At 37.5% G+C, this 17548-nt stretch overlaps 1 protein-coding gene across 1 annotated transcript; it reads left to right on the forward strand.

The window, feature by feature from the left end:
• Positions 1–11491: 11491 nt before the first annotated feature.
• LOC115700185 (uncharacterized) lies at positions 11492–15531 on the forward strand. Its single transcript, XM_061102869.1, has one exon. It carries the CDS (start codon positions 11621–11623, stop codon positions 15227–15229), a length of 3609 nt encoding a protein of 1202 aa, XP_060958852.1. The 5' UTR covers positions 11492–11620; the 3' UTR covers positions 15230–15531.
• Positions 15532–17548: the final 2017 nt, after the last annotated feature.

The raw sequence follows: 17548 nt of genomic DNA on the forward strand, positions 1-17548 counted from the left end.
TGGAAGTCTAAGAAACAAAACACTGTATCTTGATGTTCTACCGAAGTGAAATACCAAGCCATGGCCAACACAACTTGAAAATTGCTATACTACTTGCTATACTTAAGGACTTTGGGGTTAATCATTCACATCCACCCTTTATGTATTATGATAACAAATTTGCCATTCATATTTCTGAGAACCCAGTCTTCCACGAACGGACCAAACATGTCGACATTAATTACCACATTGTCCGTGAACAAGTAGAAAGTGGTCAGCTGAAGCTCCTTCACGTCAACACCAAACACAATCCTGCCAATCTCCTTACCAATCCACTTTTTCCATCCTATTTCAAGAATTTATTTGGCAAGATGAATGCCACAAATTTGCACACTTCATCTAAAGGGGGCATATTGAGTATTAAATGATTATTTTTTATGTGTGGTTATAGAGATTGGGATATTCTTAGTTTTGTTTGATGTGTATTCTAGGGTTGGATATCTCTCCCCCTATATAAAGTCAACATTTTTTGTAATAACACAATTAATTTTTCATTCATTACAAAATAATAAAGCCTTTTTTCTGATATTCTTATATGGTTCAAATGGAGTTAAAATCAACCTGAATAATGTTCAAACCTACCCACTGCAACATCTACTTTGTGAATTGCTTGCTGAACTCACACAAAAAAAGGTGGTGATGCAATTCTACACCTTTCCCACAAATTAAACACATTAGGTCCACAAGGCAACCATGACAGTCAACCTATCCTTGGTCTTTAGACGCAGCCAAGCCGCTAACCACACAATGAATTTGTGTTTTAGAACATTAAGAGGTTGTTTTGCTGTGTTTTCAATTTTAGTTTTTAGAATTATATATTTTCAAAAATGAGAACAAAAAATAATTTTTTATTATGTTAAAAATTTAATGGTGTTTGGCTCAAGTTTTTTAAAACTATTTTTTAATTTTTTTTAGCAAGAGAATAACTTTATTCAAAAACCAAATAAGGAACAAACACAGGCAGTGGCAGCAGCCACCCCATAAGGAGCAAAAGCAACCCCAAACAAAGGAACTACAACCAAAAAATGCCTACCAACTCTCTATGACTGAATCAAGTACACATTCATTTTGCTAAGCTTATGGATTCTCAAACCCAACACTCTACTTTCAATCAATTTCTTTATCTCCCAGCTAATACAAATAGCCATGCTACACTTAGACAAACAAGTGTTTTGATTTTTCCAAATACAATATAAAGCTACAGAGAAAACAACATTACAAATTTGACTCTTAAGATCATTCATAGCTGAAGAACACCACTGATGTAGCTCTTAAACTATCTTCAGCCAGTCAACAAAACCCAGTCACTTGCTAATTTCTTTAAAGACCATCTTCGAGAAAAAGCAATTCAAAAATAGATGGCTGTGATCTTCATTTTCTTTATTCACAAATAGGGAAAAGTGTGGATGATAATGTCATAAACTGGCTCAAGTTATCTTTTGTTAGAAGTTGAGAATTAATCACTTGCTAGTAGATAAATCTATGCTTCGGCAAAATGAGTTTATTCAAAATTGTCTCAGCATAAGTAACTGTATTGGCCATAACAAGAGAATTTTAAAACTGTTTAACTTTAAGTTTATTTCCTTTTTTAGCTTGCTTCAAGGAGACTTCACTGACAACTTGTCTTAGTCTCAAAAGCTTCTTGAATTACCACCCCATTTTTTACTTTATAGGCAGGTTCCAAATGTTTTCACCCTTGAGATAGATGGAATTAATCCATCTCACCCAAAGGCAATCTTGTTTGTTGGAAATAGCCTAAAGAAACTTTGCCATTAAGGCCATATTCCACTTCCTACCTTCACAAAAACTAATACCACCTAGCTTTTTCGGAAGACAAACCTTTTCCCAAGAAGGGAGATGAAGTTTGCTTCTATTTCCATTCAATCCCCAAAGAAAATCACGACAACTTTTATCAATAGTTGCAGTTACCTTGTACGGAAGAATGAAAATGCTCATCCAAAAGTTCCTACTTCCAAGCAAAATTGAATGAATAAGTTGCGCTCTACCCGTAAAGGAAAGGTTTTGGCTAGCCCAACAATTCAAGTTCTTGTTCAGCTTATCTATAATAACCCCACAGTCAGACGCTTTCCATTGAGTTGGACGAAGATGAACCCCCAAGTATTTTAATGGAAAGGATCCCTCTTCCATTTGCATCATTTCAAGAATCTGAGACTTAATGCCATCTTTAACGCCTCTAAAGTAGATGTTGGATTTTGATTTATTTGCAGCAAGGCCAGTTGAATCACAAAAAGACTTGAAGCTTCCTGAATGATTTGCACTGATTTGGTGTTAAACATGACTAAATCATCAACAAAACAAAGACTAGTTAGCTTCAACTGTTTGCACAAAGGATGGAAGCCAAACCATTTTTTACTAGCTTCACGGGCCAATAATCTTGTAAGGTACTCCATAATCAGAATAAATAAAACAGGAGGAAATAGGGTCACCTTGATGAAGACCTTTAGCCCCTTTAAAATTACCCTAATTTTTCCCATTCATAAGGAGATTATAGCTTCTCCCCTTTAAACAAAGTAGAGTCTAGCCAATGAATCTCGGAGGAAAGTAAAGATGCTTTAGGAGCTCCTTTATAAAACAACAATCAACCGTGTCATATGTTTTAATCAAGTTAATCTTCATAGTACATCTTGCTGAAATATTTTTTTAGATTTTTTTTAGTAAAAAAAATCAATATTCTACACCATACAATGACATGAACCCATCAACCCCAAACCCCAGCCTAAACCCAAACCCAGACTCGAACCTAAACCTGAACCTAGACATGGATCTAGATTCAGACCCTGGACCTAGACCCGGACCCAGATCCTAAACTCAGACCCAAACTCAAACTTGAACCCAGACCCCAAAACACGAACCCAGACCCAGACCTCAAACCCCAAACCTAGACCCTAACCTCAGATTTGGGACCTAGTCCTAGACCCAACACCGACCCAAGATTTGAACTCGAACTCAGACCTGACCTCGGATCCAGACCCAGACCCATGCTCGGACCCGGACCCAGACCTGAACTGACCCTAGACCCAAACTCGGACCCCGAACGTGACCCCGATCGGATCCAGACCTAGACCTGGACCCCAAATCGTACCTAAACACTGGACCCCAGACCCTAAACCCCAAGCTTAATCCCAGACTCGAGCTAGGTCCTAAGCTGTGGTCCGGGTCCAGTTTTGGGGCTCGGGTCAGGGTCCGATCCAAGTTTGGGGTCTGTGTCTGAGGTCGGGGTCGGGGTCTGGGTTAGGGTTCGGATCTGAGTCTAGGTCTGAGTTAGAGGTCCAGGTCTAGGTCCATGTTCTAGGATCTGGGTTTGGGTTTGGGTCAGGGTCCGTGTTCTAGGTTTGGGGCTAGGTCTAGGTCCGAGTTTGGGTTCAGGGTTTGGGGTTTGGCGTTTGAGTTCTATGGTCCGATTCTAGGGTTCGGGTATGTGAGCTAAAATGTAAAATATAATATGTTAGACAAAAAATGTTTTTAAAAATTGAAAACTACATTTTTATGTTTTATGTTTTCTAGTATTTTAAAACTCTATTTTTAAAAAATTTAGCCAAACGAACCCTATTTGTTTTTAGCATTAAACCCCAACCCATAACCTTTGCTGTCGAACCTAGATCCACAACCCCAGTCATAAGCCCCTGCCATCGTCTTCTCCCATGATCTCTCTCGTTTTCCACAATATTTTGTGATATTTAGCGATGTATTTGCAATGATAGACAAAATCTGAGGCTAGAGTTAAAGTTTACCGATGTTTAGCAATGTTTTGCGTATTTAGTAATGTTTTGCATATTTAGCGATGTTTAGAAATGTATTTGCAATATGAGACTAAAAATTGCAAATCACATCGCTAAAAATTGCTAATCATCACGAAAACTTGAGTGTGATGTAGCGAAATTTAGCAATTTAGCGACATTTATTGATATTTAGCGACATCGTGAAAACAAGAAAAAAACTCAGAAAACAAGTAATGGGATGAGAAGTCTGACGATGGGTGGTGATTTTGTGGTGGTTGAGCTCATGGATTTTTCGGTTTTAGGGTGGAGACAATGAGACTTAGTTATATATATATATATATATATATATAGAGAGAGAGAGAGAGAGAGAGAGAGAGAGAGAGAGAGAGAGAGAGAGAGAGAGAGAGAGAGAGAGAGAGAGAGAGAGAGAGAGAGAGAGAGAGAGAGAGAGAGAGAGAGAGAGAGAGAGAGAGAGAGAGAGAGAGAGAGAGAGAGAGAGAGAGACTTTTGTGAACTGTAAGAGTATTTTTGGAAGGAAATGATATTAAATATCACACTCTACTAGATTAGGCATATTATTGTGATTTAAATACTGACTGTTCAATTCGTTGCTAATCAACGAATTTTATGAAAATTATGTTCAATTAAAACTTTTCATAATTAAACTTTAAACTTATAGTAAATAAACATTACATAATTCGGGATCCCGATTCTAAAAGTTACAAGAGTTTTACAAAATATATAATTACAAAAAAATTTTGCCTAGCGACTGCCAAAATAAAGCCTGCTGCCTCGAAGATTAAACACTCCAACTCTAACTGCCTGGATATGTACAATATTCATCTGCTCGCACTCACTACTGCTCAGCTTTAGCGTTGCCCTTACCTAAACAAATGAAGAATAACTGTGAGTCGACAGACTCAATAAGAAAAGCATAATCATAACATAACATAAACCAGATTATAACTAGACGCCCGTACACCTAATTATAACCCTATCTTGCATCCCACACGTCTTGAGTCTAGAACATTCATACGACAGTACTATTGACAATAATATTAGCCTAACTCGGTACTCTAGCCGTATCGATGTGATAGCGTCAATCAGTACTTATGCCAAACATATATCAATCAGTATCTAGTGTAACTCTATGTAGACTGATACCACTATTACTGATATGTTAACTAATAGGTATTCATAATACACACTAAACATGTAATCACATATGATACTATTATACTAATCTTACCTCGATTCTAAATTTAGGTGTGCCAGTCAACCTGAGTGGAACTGCTGCTTGACGGTTTACAGACCCCTAAGTCACAACATATGCAAAATTGATTAGTGATACGCTAAATCACTTTTCGGGGGACTTAGACTCAAAATTAAAAGTTTATCTATCGATAAATAGCTTGTCAACACCCTAAATTTGTAGCAGCTGACCTCTCTTGATCCTGAAAATAAGTGTCCCTAGGATGATCTTGAGCCTTCATTCTAGCTTCCAAGAATCGATCTCTAGCTTGCTGAAAGTTCTTTCCTATATCTCCTATTGTCTCATGATTGCGTTTCTTAAGACAATGCTTCAATCTCATTAACTTAAGGTATATTCCTTTCAATCCATAGGAAACAATCAGTTTCTCCTAGTTTGTTAAAACTAGGTTTTTAAAATTAGGGTGATCTGCCCAAAAGTTGTAGTATCAAAATGGTTTAATCCCAATTTTCACTTCAGCTTTAGTAGAAACAATGCAAGAGCAGTGATCCGAGATTGTCTCCTAACCAAAATGAGTAGTAGAATTATCAAAAGTGTCTTGCCAATCTTCATTGGAAAATGCATGATCAATTTTCGAATAAATTCTACTAGTCACATCTTGGTTGTTAGTCCAAGTAAAAACTGAACCAGTACTCTTTAAAGCTTCAACATGAGCCTGAGAAAACCAGGCATTGGGATCGGCCAAATCATTGAGACATATAGGGTTCCCTCCTGATCTATTTTCAAGTTAAAAAACTGCATTAAAATCTCCAAGAATAAGCTACGGTTTCACAAGATGCTTAAGACTTAGTAGATCAATCCATAGAGTTTTCTCTCATGTCTGGTATTAAATCCATAGACAAAAGTAATACAACAAGCTTTATCATTCCCTGACATTTTGACATAGCAATGGACAAGCCGAGGAGTTTTAGCAATGACAATCACTTTGACAAAAGTTTTTCTCCAAATAATTAGAATACGACCTTCAACGGTAGAGCTTAAGAAATAATCCCAATTAACAAACTTATTCTCCATCATCTCTTTGAATTTATTCTCTTTTAATTTTGTTTCAACTAAGGCTCATACACCAACTTTATTGATACTACAAAAATCCAAAACAATATATTGTTTATCTCTATTATTCACACCCCTAATATTCCAACACGTAACATTACAATTATCCATATTATACCTAAATCCGCTGCTTCTTTGGACACCATTTTTGTTGTCAAACCTTGTTCTTCTTCATTTAAAGCCCTGAAACTATTAGCAGTAGTTTGCACAACTTCAAAAGTCTCATCTGCAGCTTTAACCTATTTTTGGGGGATAGTTTTCTGAGGTGTAACCCATTTTTTGTCATGGTTAACCTCATCAGAACTATTCTTTTGATTTGCCTTCCTGAAATGACCTGAATATTTATTACCATCTACCTTGTTAGCCACCTTTATCTCTATCTCATTATTTCTTGATTCCTTCACTAAGTTAACAACTACAGTTTCCTGGAATTTCTTCTTAGCCTCTCCTTTTCGACAGTCCATCATTATGTGTCCATAACCCATACAGCTTTCACACTTAATCAGGAGCCATTCATAATCAATACTTTGTTCAACCAGCTGACCATGTTCATTAATATACTGTATTGATCTAGGAGGAGTATTTGTAATGTCCATTTCCACTAAAACCCTAACGAATTGAACCCTTGTGCGATCCTTAGTATGCTGGTCCACTATGATTAGTTTCCCAACTGTACTAAGTAAAGCACTCGGACAATTATTTTCTCAATATTGGAGGCCAAGGTCTTGAAGTCGAATCTAAAAGGGCACTGATCGAACAAGCTTAACAACATTTAAATCAGTGGACTGTGGCCTTATAATCACATGTTTCCTATCAAATTGGATCACTCCTAATTCCAAGACCTAATCTCTAGATGCTTCATCACTGAATTTGACTATAATCAGTCCCATAGTCATCTTTACTATCTGTACTATCCCAAGATGTCCCCAAATCCGTTTGATAAATCCCTCAAAAATAGCCATAGGAGGATTGGCTCCAAGAACCATACAAATAAATCACTGTTGTATTACAAGTTGCAGCTTGTTCTTTCACTTCCTTAAGGTCGAGTTGTGCAATCTTGATTCCATTCTTGAGTATAGGTTTTGTATACGTTAATTTAGGAACACGAAAGTACATCTTCTCCTCCTTGAAAGATTTCCAATGATTCCTCGCTGATTCTTGGAATTGAACCTGATCGTTATCTGATTCTGCTTTATCTTCCACTTCCTTAGCCCAATTCAAATGCCCCTATTCCATAACCTGGTTTTTGGAACCAAATTGTTCGATAGCCTAGTTCGTATTATCTGCAATATTCAACATATCTATAATCAGATCTAGACCATTAGCTGCATCTTCAGCTTCATTATCTGTCTTCCTCTCTTGCAAAGCTAAGCTTGAATCAAGTTCCTTCATTCGAGATACTGGCTTTCGCACTATTCTTCTTTTCTTTGTCATGGAAGAGAGAAAACAGAGAGAACGAAGCTTTTTTTTGTTTTAACTTTGTATTTTGATTACTATTTATTATGTTGTTTGTTTTAAATTTTAAAATTTTGCAATGGCTATTATACATTATATATTATTACATTATAAAACTAATGTAAATATACATTGTTAGAAAATACTTCTTTTGTCCTTCTTTTTTTTTTTTACCTTTATTTACATTTTAAATATTAAAAATAATAAAACTAAGGATATTTTTGTCACTATACCACTTACTTTATTTGATTATAATGTCCATTATAGAATTAAACCAAACATTATAATACTATTTTCATTACAATTTTTATTCCATTATATTTTTATTCATATTACAATTACCATTTCTATTATGTTGCATTACATCAAAGCAAACATCACCTTATTATAGTTACAATGGATCTCCTAAAAAGAATATTTTAGTATACTCTCTATTTGTCTCAATATTTAAAGATTTTTTTTATAATTTATATATAATTGTGTGTGTGTTGTAGTTGTACTTAAAACTACGTATAAAATTTCAAAAAATCGTAAATAATTTAAACTACAAAAAATAAGATTTAAACAATTATTTACTATACATATTAGAGAAAATAGTTACACTTGTAATAATTACTTAAATCATATTTTTGCATTGTAAATTTAGAATTATAAAAATTTATAAGTGATTTTAAATAATTATAGCATACTAGAAAACAAAAAAAAGGCTAAAAAACTCTTAGATACTAAATATCAAAACAACCTTTTTAAAAGGTGTACTTGACACTTACCGAAACATATTATGAAATCACAATTTTCTTCATTTATATTTAAACTTTTATTTATATTATGCACAATAATATATTGTTGGGTTTTTTATTTTTTTTTTATTTTTACATTTTAAAGTAGGTGTTTTTTTTTTTTTTTTTTTTTTTTTGTATTTTTATAGAAATCTACATAGAATACACATAACAACCAATGAAGCAACATAAATCGCAACCAAAATTCACATATCAACTTACATTTAAATCACCGGAGTAACTCAAACTGTAAATTTAAAAATAATGTAAAAAATAGTATATGAAGTAATTTTTAAATATTATTTTGTAAAAATATTTATCTTAAATGTGTTGAAAGGTGGTGTATTTAATGATTTCAAATTAATTATATATTGAGATGTTTATATCAATTTACAATAGGAAAATAGTATATGGCAATAGATTTCTTTTAAAATAAAATTTACATTTCAGTATCTATAAGTACAATTTAAGTAAACATTTCATAATGTTATTGTGCATATGTATAATATTGAGTTTGTTTTGCTTTAGCATACATATAACTAACAAAAGTGGCGTTTGGTAACACTTTTTTAATCAGTTTTCTATTTTTAAAAGTAGAAAAGTAAAAATATTTTCAAAAACATGTTCCATAAAACTGTTTTTACTTTTCAATTCTATAATTAGAAATCAAAATTTTAAAAACAAAAAAAAAAAAATCCCTTTCAATATTTTTTTAAACAGTTTTTTTTTTTTCTTAATCAATCTTTTAGATTACGACCAGACCCGGACCCAAATCCCCTCCCCACGGCCCTGGTGCTGAACCCGATTTCTGACTTGAACCCGAATTTGACCCCGGACCTAGACCTAACTTAAATAAAATCAAAAAATAAAAATAAAAATGAACTTTACAGAACACACTTTTGTATTCTATTTTTAAAATTGAAAAACAAAAGTGGTTACAGAACGCATTTTAGTTTTTCAAAAATAAATTTTTTTAAAACAAAAAATTTACTTTCATTTTGCGATTAAAAAATTAAAAAACAAAAGTGTTACCAAACAACACCAAAATATTTTATAGCATGCCCGTAGTAAAATCATTTCAAATAATGTAACAACACTAATAATATATATTTAAATGAATATACATAATAGACAAATCTTGGCAAGGCATCTCATTTTACAATTTTGTTTATACGATAATAACAATAATAAGAAAACAAAAACACTTCACTATCTGCTAGGCCCTATACTCCTTACACATCTAAATGTTACTGGTGTGTGTGACAGTAAAGAGTATCTATAGAGAGCTGTATTACAAAAGTTATAAATATAAAACAAAGTGAACGAAAAAAGCAATGGATAAAATGACAATAATGTTGATGGAAGGACATGCATTCTGTGTATAAGAAATGTTAAATGATAGGGGTACTTTAAGCTGCTAAATTATTAGAGTTAGTCCTACATTAACACGTGAAAATAAATAAAATATCATATATATAAGATAAATAAGTTATTATAATTTATAACCAATTAGTTTTGAGATGAAACTCTATTTATCTTAATCAGACCTTAATCCTAAATTTTAACATGGTATTAAAACCGCTTGTGATCCGTTGTGAGCCCAAAGTGCCGCTAGTCTAAAAAGCCTAAAAAACTTCCGCTATCTCCTCTTTAGCCTTCATTTGGGACGTTTCGGCCAATGTATGTCTGTTTCTCAGTGTTTCAAAATCCATAATTAAATTTCCCAACGTGTATACCCATATGATTTTGATATTTGGCCATGTGGAATTCTTTCAAATGTCACGTTCTGTCTTGTGGTTTTCTAAAGGTCGTTTGTTATACTCACAATTTTTAAGACCAAACATAAGGAGGGTGTATAGAGTTAGTTCTAAATTGCTAATGTGTGGAAATAAAATATATACATAAGATAAATAAACTATTTCTCCTATAGCGCCCAATTAATTTTAATCACGCCTTAATTCTAAATTCTAACATAAATACCATAAAAATATTACACTAGTAGTATTGTATTTTAATATCATATTCTTCTTATTTTAATTTAATAAATAATTTAAAATAATACCTAATTATTGTAAATTATAGTATTCAGCACTTTAAAATACTGAATATATTAATTAACGATACATATATTATTATAGTAGTAGTTTTTGAAAGAAACATTGTGGCCGACATCGCGGGAATGAACTTAAAGATCAGGATTCGAAATTGATTGATACAAGTCAATGTATTTTTGAAATGTAGCAATAATAGGAAAAATCTGAAACGAGCTTTGTCACATTATACAACCTTTTCTATATATGGAAGAAATGATATATATGGTAAGTATGAAATCCTCATCATATATTCATCACATGCATGGGGATTTCTCATAGATTATATATATGACTATTAATTTGTTTTATATATATACATCTCTATTATCCTTGTCAGTTTGTCACGGACTGTTAACAGGCTGCTACATGCTAATTAAAACTCATTATCCATTTCCAAACTGATCGGATTCTTTTGCAAGAGAATGAAAGTTAAATATGCCTGAAATGATTTAATTTTAGTTCCCAATTACAGAATTGTATAACTTTGAAGAGAATGATCGAACTCTTACGTATATATGAAGTGAGTAAGAGAAATAATCATTCATCTCTACTACAGTTCTCGATTATAATGCGAATATACAATCAAGTATGTCTGCTAGAAGCTTTTACCACATCATACATAATATAATTACCCATATGCATTATTCATGCATGCATATATAATGTCATCATCACCTTATCATTGATCGTAGATTTTAGTAATAGAATCAAAACTAGAGAAATGTCTTATATGTTCTTGCTAATTCTTAAATCTTCATTAACGTGACATTATGAACAGACGATCTATCTTAACGTCATCTATATAAATGTGTCAGTGTAAAATTAATATGGACGTAACTTCTTATAATTAGTTACTATAACACGACGATGACCTTGAAAGTAACAAACTATCATTGAACAAAAATATTACAGCTGTACAAACAGATTTTTATTAGCTAACAATCAAAAACCGGCATTTCTTTTCTCTATCATCATATCAAGTATAAAGCCGTATCTGGCTCACTTTGTCACTACATATACAATCCCATACCACACCTAGCCTACTAGTTGAAAAATATCCTAGTCTCTACTATTTAAGGACCTTCTCTAGCAGAGAGTTCTCAACATTTCACTACCTTGCTTTCTTCTCTCTGGAGAGAGTGAGGAGGGTATACATTACATTACAACACTTAGTAACCATAATAACTAAAAATGGGAAAGTATGTTCTAGCAACCACCTTCCTCCTCCTTCTCAATTTGGGTACCTTACTCACTTCCCTTGCTAGACCCTACTGTCCACCACCAGAATACCCTCCTAAACACCCACCAAAACACCCATCTCATCCTAAACCACCAAAACACCCTCCCCATGTCAAACCACACCCTCCCCATGTCAAACCACATCCTCCGTACAAGCCAAAACCACCACCACATTCTCCCAAACCGCCCATTGTGCACCCTCCCAAGCCTCCCCACGTCAAACCGCCAGCTGTACAACCACCACCAACCATTCCAAAGCCACCCCCAGTTGCACCAAAGCCCCCTCCATCAACACCAACACCGGTCTTACCTAAGCCCCCTCCTTTGACGCCGACACCAGAGGTTCCTAAACCCCCTCCATCAACGCCAGTGCCTGTGGTTCCAAAGCCTCCTCCATCGACACCTACTCCAGTAATTCCAAAGCCCCCTCCATTAACACCTACGCCAGTGATTCCAAAGCCCCCTCCATCAACGCCTGTCCCAGTGGTTCCAAAGCCCCCTCCATCCACGCCAACGCCAGTAGTACCTAAGCCTCCTCCTCTAACGCCAGCACCAGTGATTCCTAAGCCCCCTCCTTCGATGCCAACACCAGAGGTTCCCAAGCCCCCTCCATCAACACCTGCACCTATAATTCCAAAACCTCCTCCATCAACACCTACTCCAGTAGTTCCAAAGCCCCCTCCATCAACTCCTACCCCAATAGTCCCTAAGCCCCCTCCTTCAACATCACCACCAGTGGTACCAAAGCCTCCTCCTATGACACCAACACCAGTGGTTCCTAAGCCACCTCCTTCGACACCAGAGGTTCCCAAGCCCCCTCCATCAACGCCTACGCCTGTAGTTCCAAAGCCTCCTCCGTCGACACCTACTCCAGTAGTTCCAAAGCCTCCTCCATCAGCGCCTGTGCCAGTGATTCCTAAGCCCCCTCCATCAACGCCTGCACCTGTAGTTCCAAAGCCACCACCATCGACACCTATTCCGGTAGTTCCGAAGCCTCCTCCATCAACACCTACGCCAGTGATTCCTAAACCCCCTCCATCAACGCCTGAGCCAGTGATTCCAAAGCCCCCTCCATCAATTCCTACCCCAATTCCTAAGCCGCCTCCTTCGACACCAGTGCCTGTTATACCGAAGCCCCCTCCTTCGACACCAGCACCAGTAGTTCCTAAGCCCCCTCCATCCACGCCAGAGCCAGTGCTACCTAATCCTCCTCCAGTGACACCAGCACCAGTGGTTCCTAAACCCCCTCCTTCTACGCCTGTGCCCATAATACCTAATCCCCCTCCTTCAACACCATCACCAATAGTACCTAAACCTCCTCCTACCACACCTACCACACCAGTGCCAGTGGTCCCTAAGCCCCCTCCATTAACGCCTATGCCTGTGGTTCCTGAACCCCCTCCATCAACGCCTGTGCCTGTGGTTCCAAAGCCTCCTCCATCAATTCCTGCTCCTGTAGTTCCAAAGCCCCCTCCATCAACACCTACCCCGGTGATTCCTAAGCCTCCTCCCTCCACGCCAGCACCAGTGGTTCCTAAACCCCCTCCCTCTACGCCAGCACCAGTAGTACCTAAGCCCCCTCCTTCCACGCCAGTTCCTGTGATACCTAAGCCCCCTCCATCAACACCAACACCAGTAGTACCTAAGCCTCCTCCTTCCACACCAATGCCAGTGGTCCCTATGCCTCCTCCAACAACGCCCGCACCTGTGATTCCAAAGCCCCCTCCATCAACGCCTGTACCAGTGGTTCCAAAGCCTCCTCCTTCGACACCAACACCAGTTGTTCCTAAGCCTCCTCCATCTACGCCAGCGCCAGTGGTACCCAAGCCTCCTCCTTTGATGCCAACACCGGTAGTTCCTAAGCCCCCTCCTTCCACTCCAGTGCCAGTGGTTCCTAAGCCCCCTCCTTCAACACCAGTGCCTGTGATACCCAAGCCACCTCCATCCACACCAACACCAGTGGTTCCTAAGCCTCCTCCATCTACGCCAGTACCAGTGGTACCTAAACCTCCTCCTATGACGCCAGCACCGGTGGTTCCTAAGCCTCCTCCTTCCACGCCAGTACCTGTACTACCTAAGCCCCCTCCTTCCACGCCAACACCAGTGCTACCTAAGCCCCCTCCTTCCACGCCAACACCGGTGGTTCCTATGCCCCCTCCGTTAACGCCAGCACCTGTGATGCCAAAGCCCCCTCCATCAGTGCCTACTCCAGTGGTTCCTAAGCCGCCTCCTTCAACACCAGTGCCCGTGATACCTAAGCCTCCTCCTTTGACTCCAGCACCGGTGGTTCCTAAGCCCCCACCTTCGGTGCCAGTGCCAGTGATACCTAAACCTCCTCCTTTGACACCAACACCAATTGTTCCGAAACCACCTCCTACCACACCATCACCTGTTGTACCAAAGCCACCTCCTACCACACCGTCACCTGTTGTACCAAAGCCACCTCCTACCACACCGTCACCTATTGTACCAAAGCCACCTCCTACCACACCGTCACCTGTTGTACCAAAGCCACCTCCTACCACACCGACACCTGTGGTACCAAAACCACCTCCTTCCACACCGTCACCTATTCTACCAAAACCACCTCCTACCACACCAACACCTGTGGTACCTAAACCCCCTCCTTCAACACCAGAACCCGTGGTTCCTAAGCCTCCTCCTTCAATGCCATCACCCGTTGTGCCTAAGCCTCCTCCTTTGACACCAACCCCTGTGATACCAAAACCACCTCCTGCCACACCATCACCTGTGGTACCAAAACCACCTCCTTCCACACCATCACCTATTGTACCAAAACCACCTCCTACCACACCGACACCTGTGGTACCTAAACCCCCTCCTTCAACACCAGAACCCGTGGTTCCAAAGCCTCCTCCTTCAATGCCATCACCGGTTGTACCTCCTCCTCTAACACCAACCCCTGTTATACCTAAACCACCTCCTACCACACCATCGCCTGTTGTACCGAAACCACCTCCTACCACACCGGAACCTGTGGTACCTAAACCCCCTCCTTCAACACCCGAACCTGTTATACCAAAACCACCTCCTACCACACCGTCACCTATTGTGCCAAAACCACCTCCTACCACACCGTCACCTGTTGTGCCAAAACCACCTCCTACTACACCAACACCTGTTGTGCCAAAACCACCTCCTTCCACACCTTCACCTATTATACCAAAACCACCTCCTACCACACCAGAACCTGTGGTACCTAAGCCCCCTCCTTCAACACCAGAGCCTGTGACTCCTAAGCCCCCTCCTTCGGTGTGTCCTCCACCGTCTCCAACGCAGGAAACGTGTCCCATAGACACTCTAAAGCTCGGGGCGTGTGTGGATGTTTTGGGCGGTTTGGTCAATATAGGTATCGGGGGAAGTGCAAAGGACAAGTGTTGTCCAGTGCTTAAAGGCTTGGTAGACTTAGACGCAGCAGTTTGTCTATGTACTTCTATTAAGGCTAAGCTCCTTAACGTTAATGTTATCATCCCAATTGCTCTTCAAGTTCTCGCTGACTGTGGGAAGACTCCTCCACCTGGATTTCAGTGTCCCGCTTAAATTCATCACGTCTCGTATTTGATTAACTTCTAAGAGAAAATTGGTTTGGTCAATTACTTACCAGGTTTTGAACTTACAAAAAGGAAAGGTTAATCAAATAAATAAAAATAAAGATGTTCTCGTTATTTTTATTATTAATGTTTGATGTTATTTGTTTAGTACCTTGGATATTATGTGTACCTACCAAAGAAGTAATAAAATCAAGATATTACTTCTTACTAAGGAGATTTTCTACCATTTGTTTGTTTATATATTTCAACATTGTGGTGATCTAATAAATCATGTTCAATATTTTAATGGTATTGTGCGTGTGTGTTTTGTTTTTTTTATGGAATGTATTGGAACTACATTGCAATTTTTTTTTATGTTTAGTACTAATATCAGTTATATTTTATACTAGATAATTAACCAAACTTCTATTATATGGTTATTATATATTTTAAAATTTTATACAAAGTACTATTTTTTAAGCTTTTTAATTAGTATATTATAAAAGATACAAAATTACTATAATAGTACTATACATTTTTATTACATAACTATTTATAATATCATATCTCAATTCTAAAAAAAAAAGCTACATAGTCAATTTGTAATATGCATTTATACAACCATATTATATTTCTTGTTATAATATATTCATTTTATAAATTTGTGTATATTAATTGCTTATACTTTATGATATTGATGTTTTTTTAGAGAAGAGTGACTCGTCAAATCACAACGAGCAAAGAAAGGGATCACTTTCAGACCAAATCCAAGTGTTAACTAACCTAATAGACACTTGGGTAAGATTATGAGTAGTTGTATTCCTTTATCGATTGATATGAAAAAGGAAAATAGTTGGGAAAGGAATTAACACATCTTTAAGAGCATCAATAAGAACTCCACAATCGGTGATGATACTTTCTTGAGATTTGATGTCCCAGACAAGGTTCAGCTAGTTAGTCTCCACCTGGTGGATTAATATTTGATTGTCTTGACACCAATGCAGTGCTTGTGATAATGCCCAAGCTTCAGCACTTTTAGATTTGTTATACCCGAAATTAGGTTGGAAGACATGTGTCAAGATAAAGGGTATGTGAATCGATGCAATTGCTTTTTATGAAATAACTCATTAATTATATAAGTATCAGACTATATTTGTAACCCGCTGAATGTAAGGTCTTAGGCGAGGAATCAATGTATAAACTGGCACTTAGTATATTTATGAGAAACCATATGTCGCTAAATGTGAATAGCAAGGCACCAAAGAAAGCGACACGTATCAATCGTAAAAGTCCTTAGCGTAAAATGAACAAAGTAAGTGCGAAAGTCAGATCGACTCAAGAACAAGCAAGGGAGGTGCCCATCTCGCTATGGGAAGACTTCTTAAAAGCTTCATCTAGTTAGCGTTAGCAAGGCCTACAATCCTGGCGAGCCAGAATATAACATTCAAATAAGCCTCGAAGAACTCTTTAAGAACCGAGATCGACATCAGACATGCATCGTCGACTTCAGAAGGAAAAATAGCCCCAGCTCGCTATTTAGTTCACTGAAACCAAGCTTCTTTCGAGACATCTCCAGAAACGATAATTAAAGATGTGATCTAAAACACGACCATTTTAACCCAGTAAAAGAAAAAAAATCACAGATATACGATTTTAAAATCATAAACCGCATTTACACTGCGTGATATGTAATCAAATCTCATGATTTTAGGGATGATTGTTGTAAACATATTACAGTCAACTTTGTAATTTACTGACCACTACGTAATTATAAATAGTGGCAGATAAGATCTAAAAAGGGACGAAAAAACTCATACAAGAGAAGCCCGGGACAACAATCAGAAATCTGAATAAGATTGACTCGTGGACTATGTAGAATTTTAACTGCAAAACCACGTAAAAAACTGGCACTTAGTATATTAGCGAGAAACCATATGTCGCTAAATGCAAATAGCGAGGCACCAAAGAAAGCGACACGTATCAATCATGAAAGTCCTTAGCATACAATGAACAAAACTAAGTTAAAAAGTCAGATCGGCTTAAGAACAAGTAAGCGAGGTGCTCATCTCGCTATGGGAAGACTTCTTATAAGCTTCATCCAGTTAGCGTTAGCAAGGCCTACAATCCTCGCGAACCAGAGTATAACATTCAAATGAGCCTCGAAGAACTCTTTAAGAACTGCGATCAACATTAGACATGCATCGTCAACTTCAGAAGGAAAAATGGCCCTAGCTCGCTATTTAGATCACTAAAACCAAGCTTCTGTCGAGACATCTCCAAAAACGATAATTAAAGACGTGATCTAAAACACGATCATTTTGACCCAGTA

This window comes from Cannabis sativa, chromosome 8 (genome assembly GCF_029168945.1).
Source record: "Cannabis sativa cultivar Pink pepper isolate KNU-18-1 chromosome 8, ASM2916894v1, whole genome shotgun sequence".
In the NCBI taxonomy this organism is placed as follows: Eukaryota; Viridiplantae; Streptophyta; class Magnoliopsida; order Rosales; family Cannabaceae; genus Cannabis; species Cannabis sativa.

Excerpts from the sequence above, each read along its gene's own strand:
- LOC115700185 (XM_061102869.1), top strand. The coding sequence starts at position 11,621 with ATGGGAAAGTATGTTCTAGCAACCACCTTCCTCCTCCTTCTCAATTTG.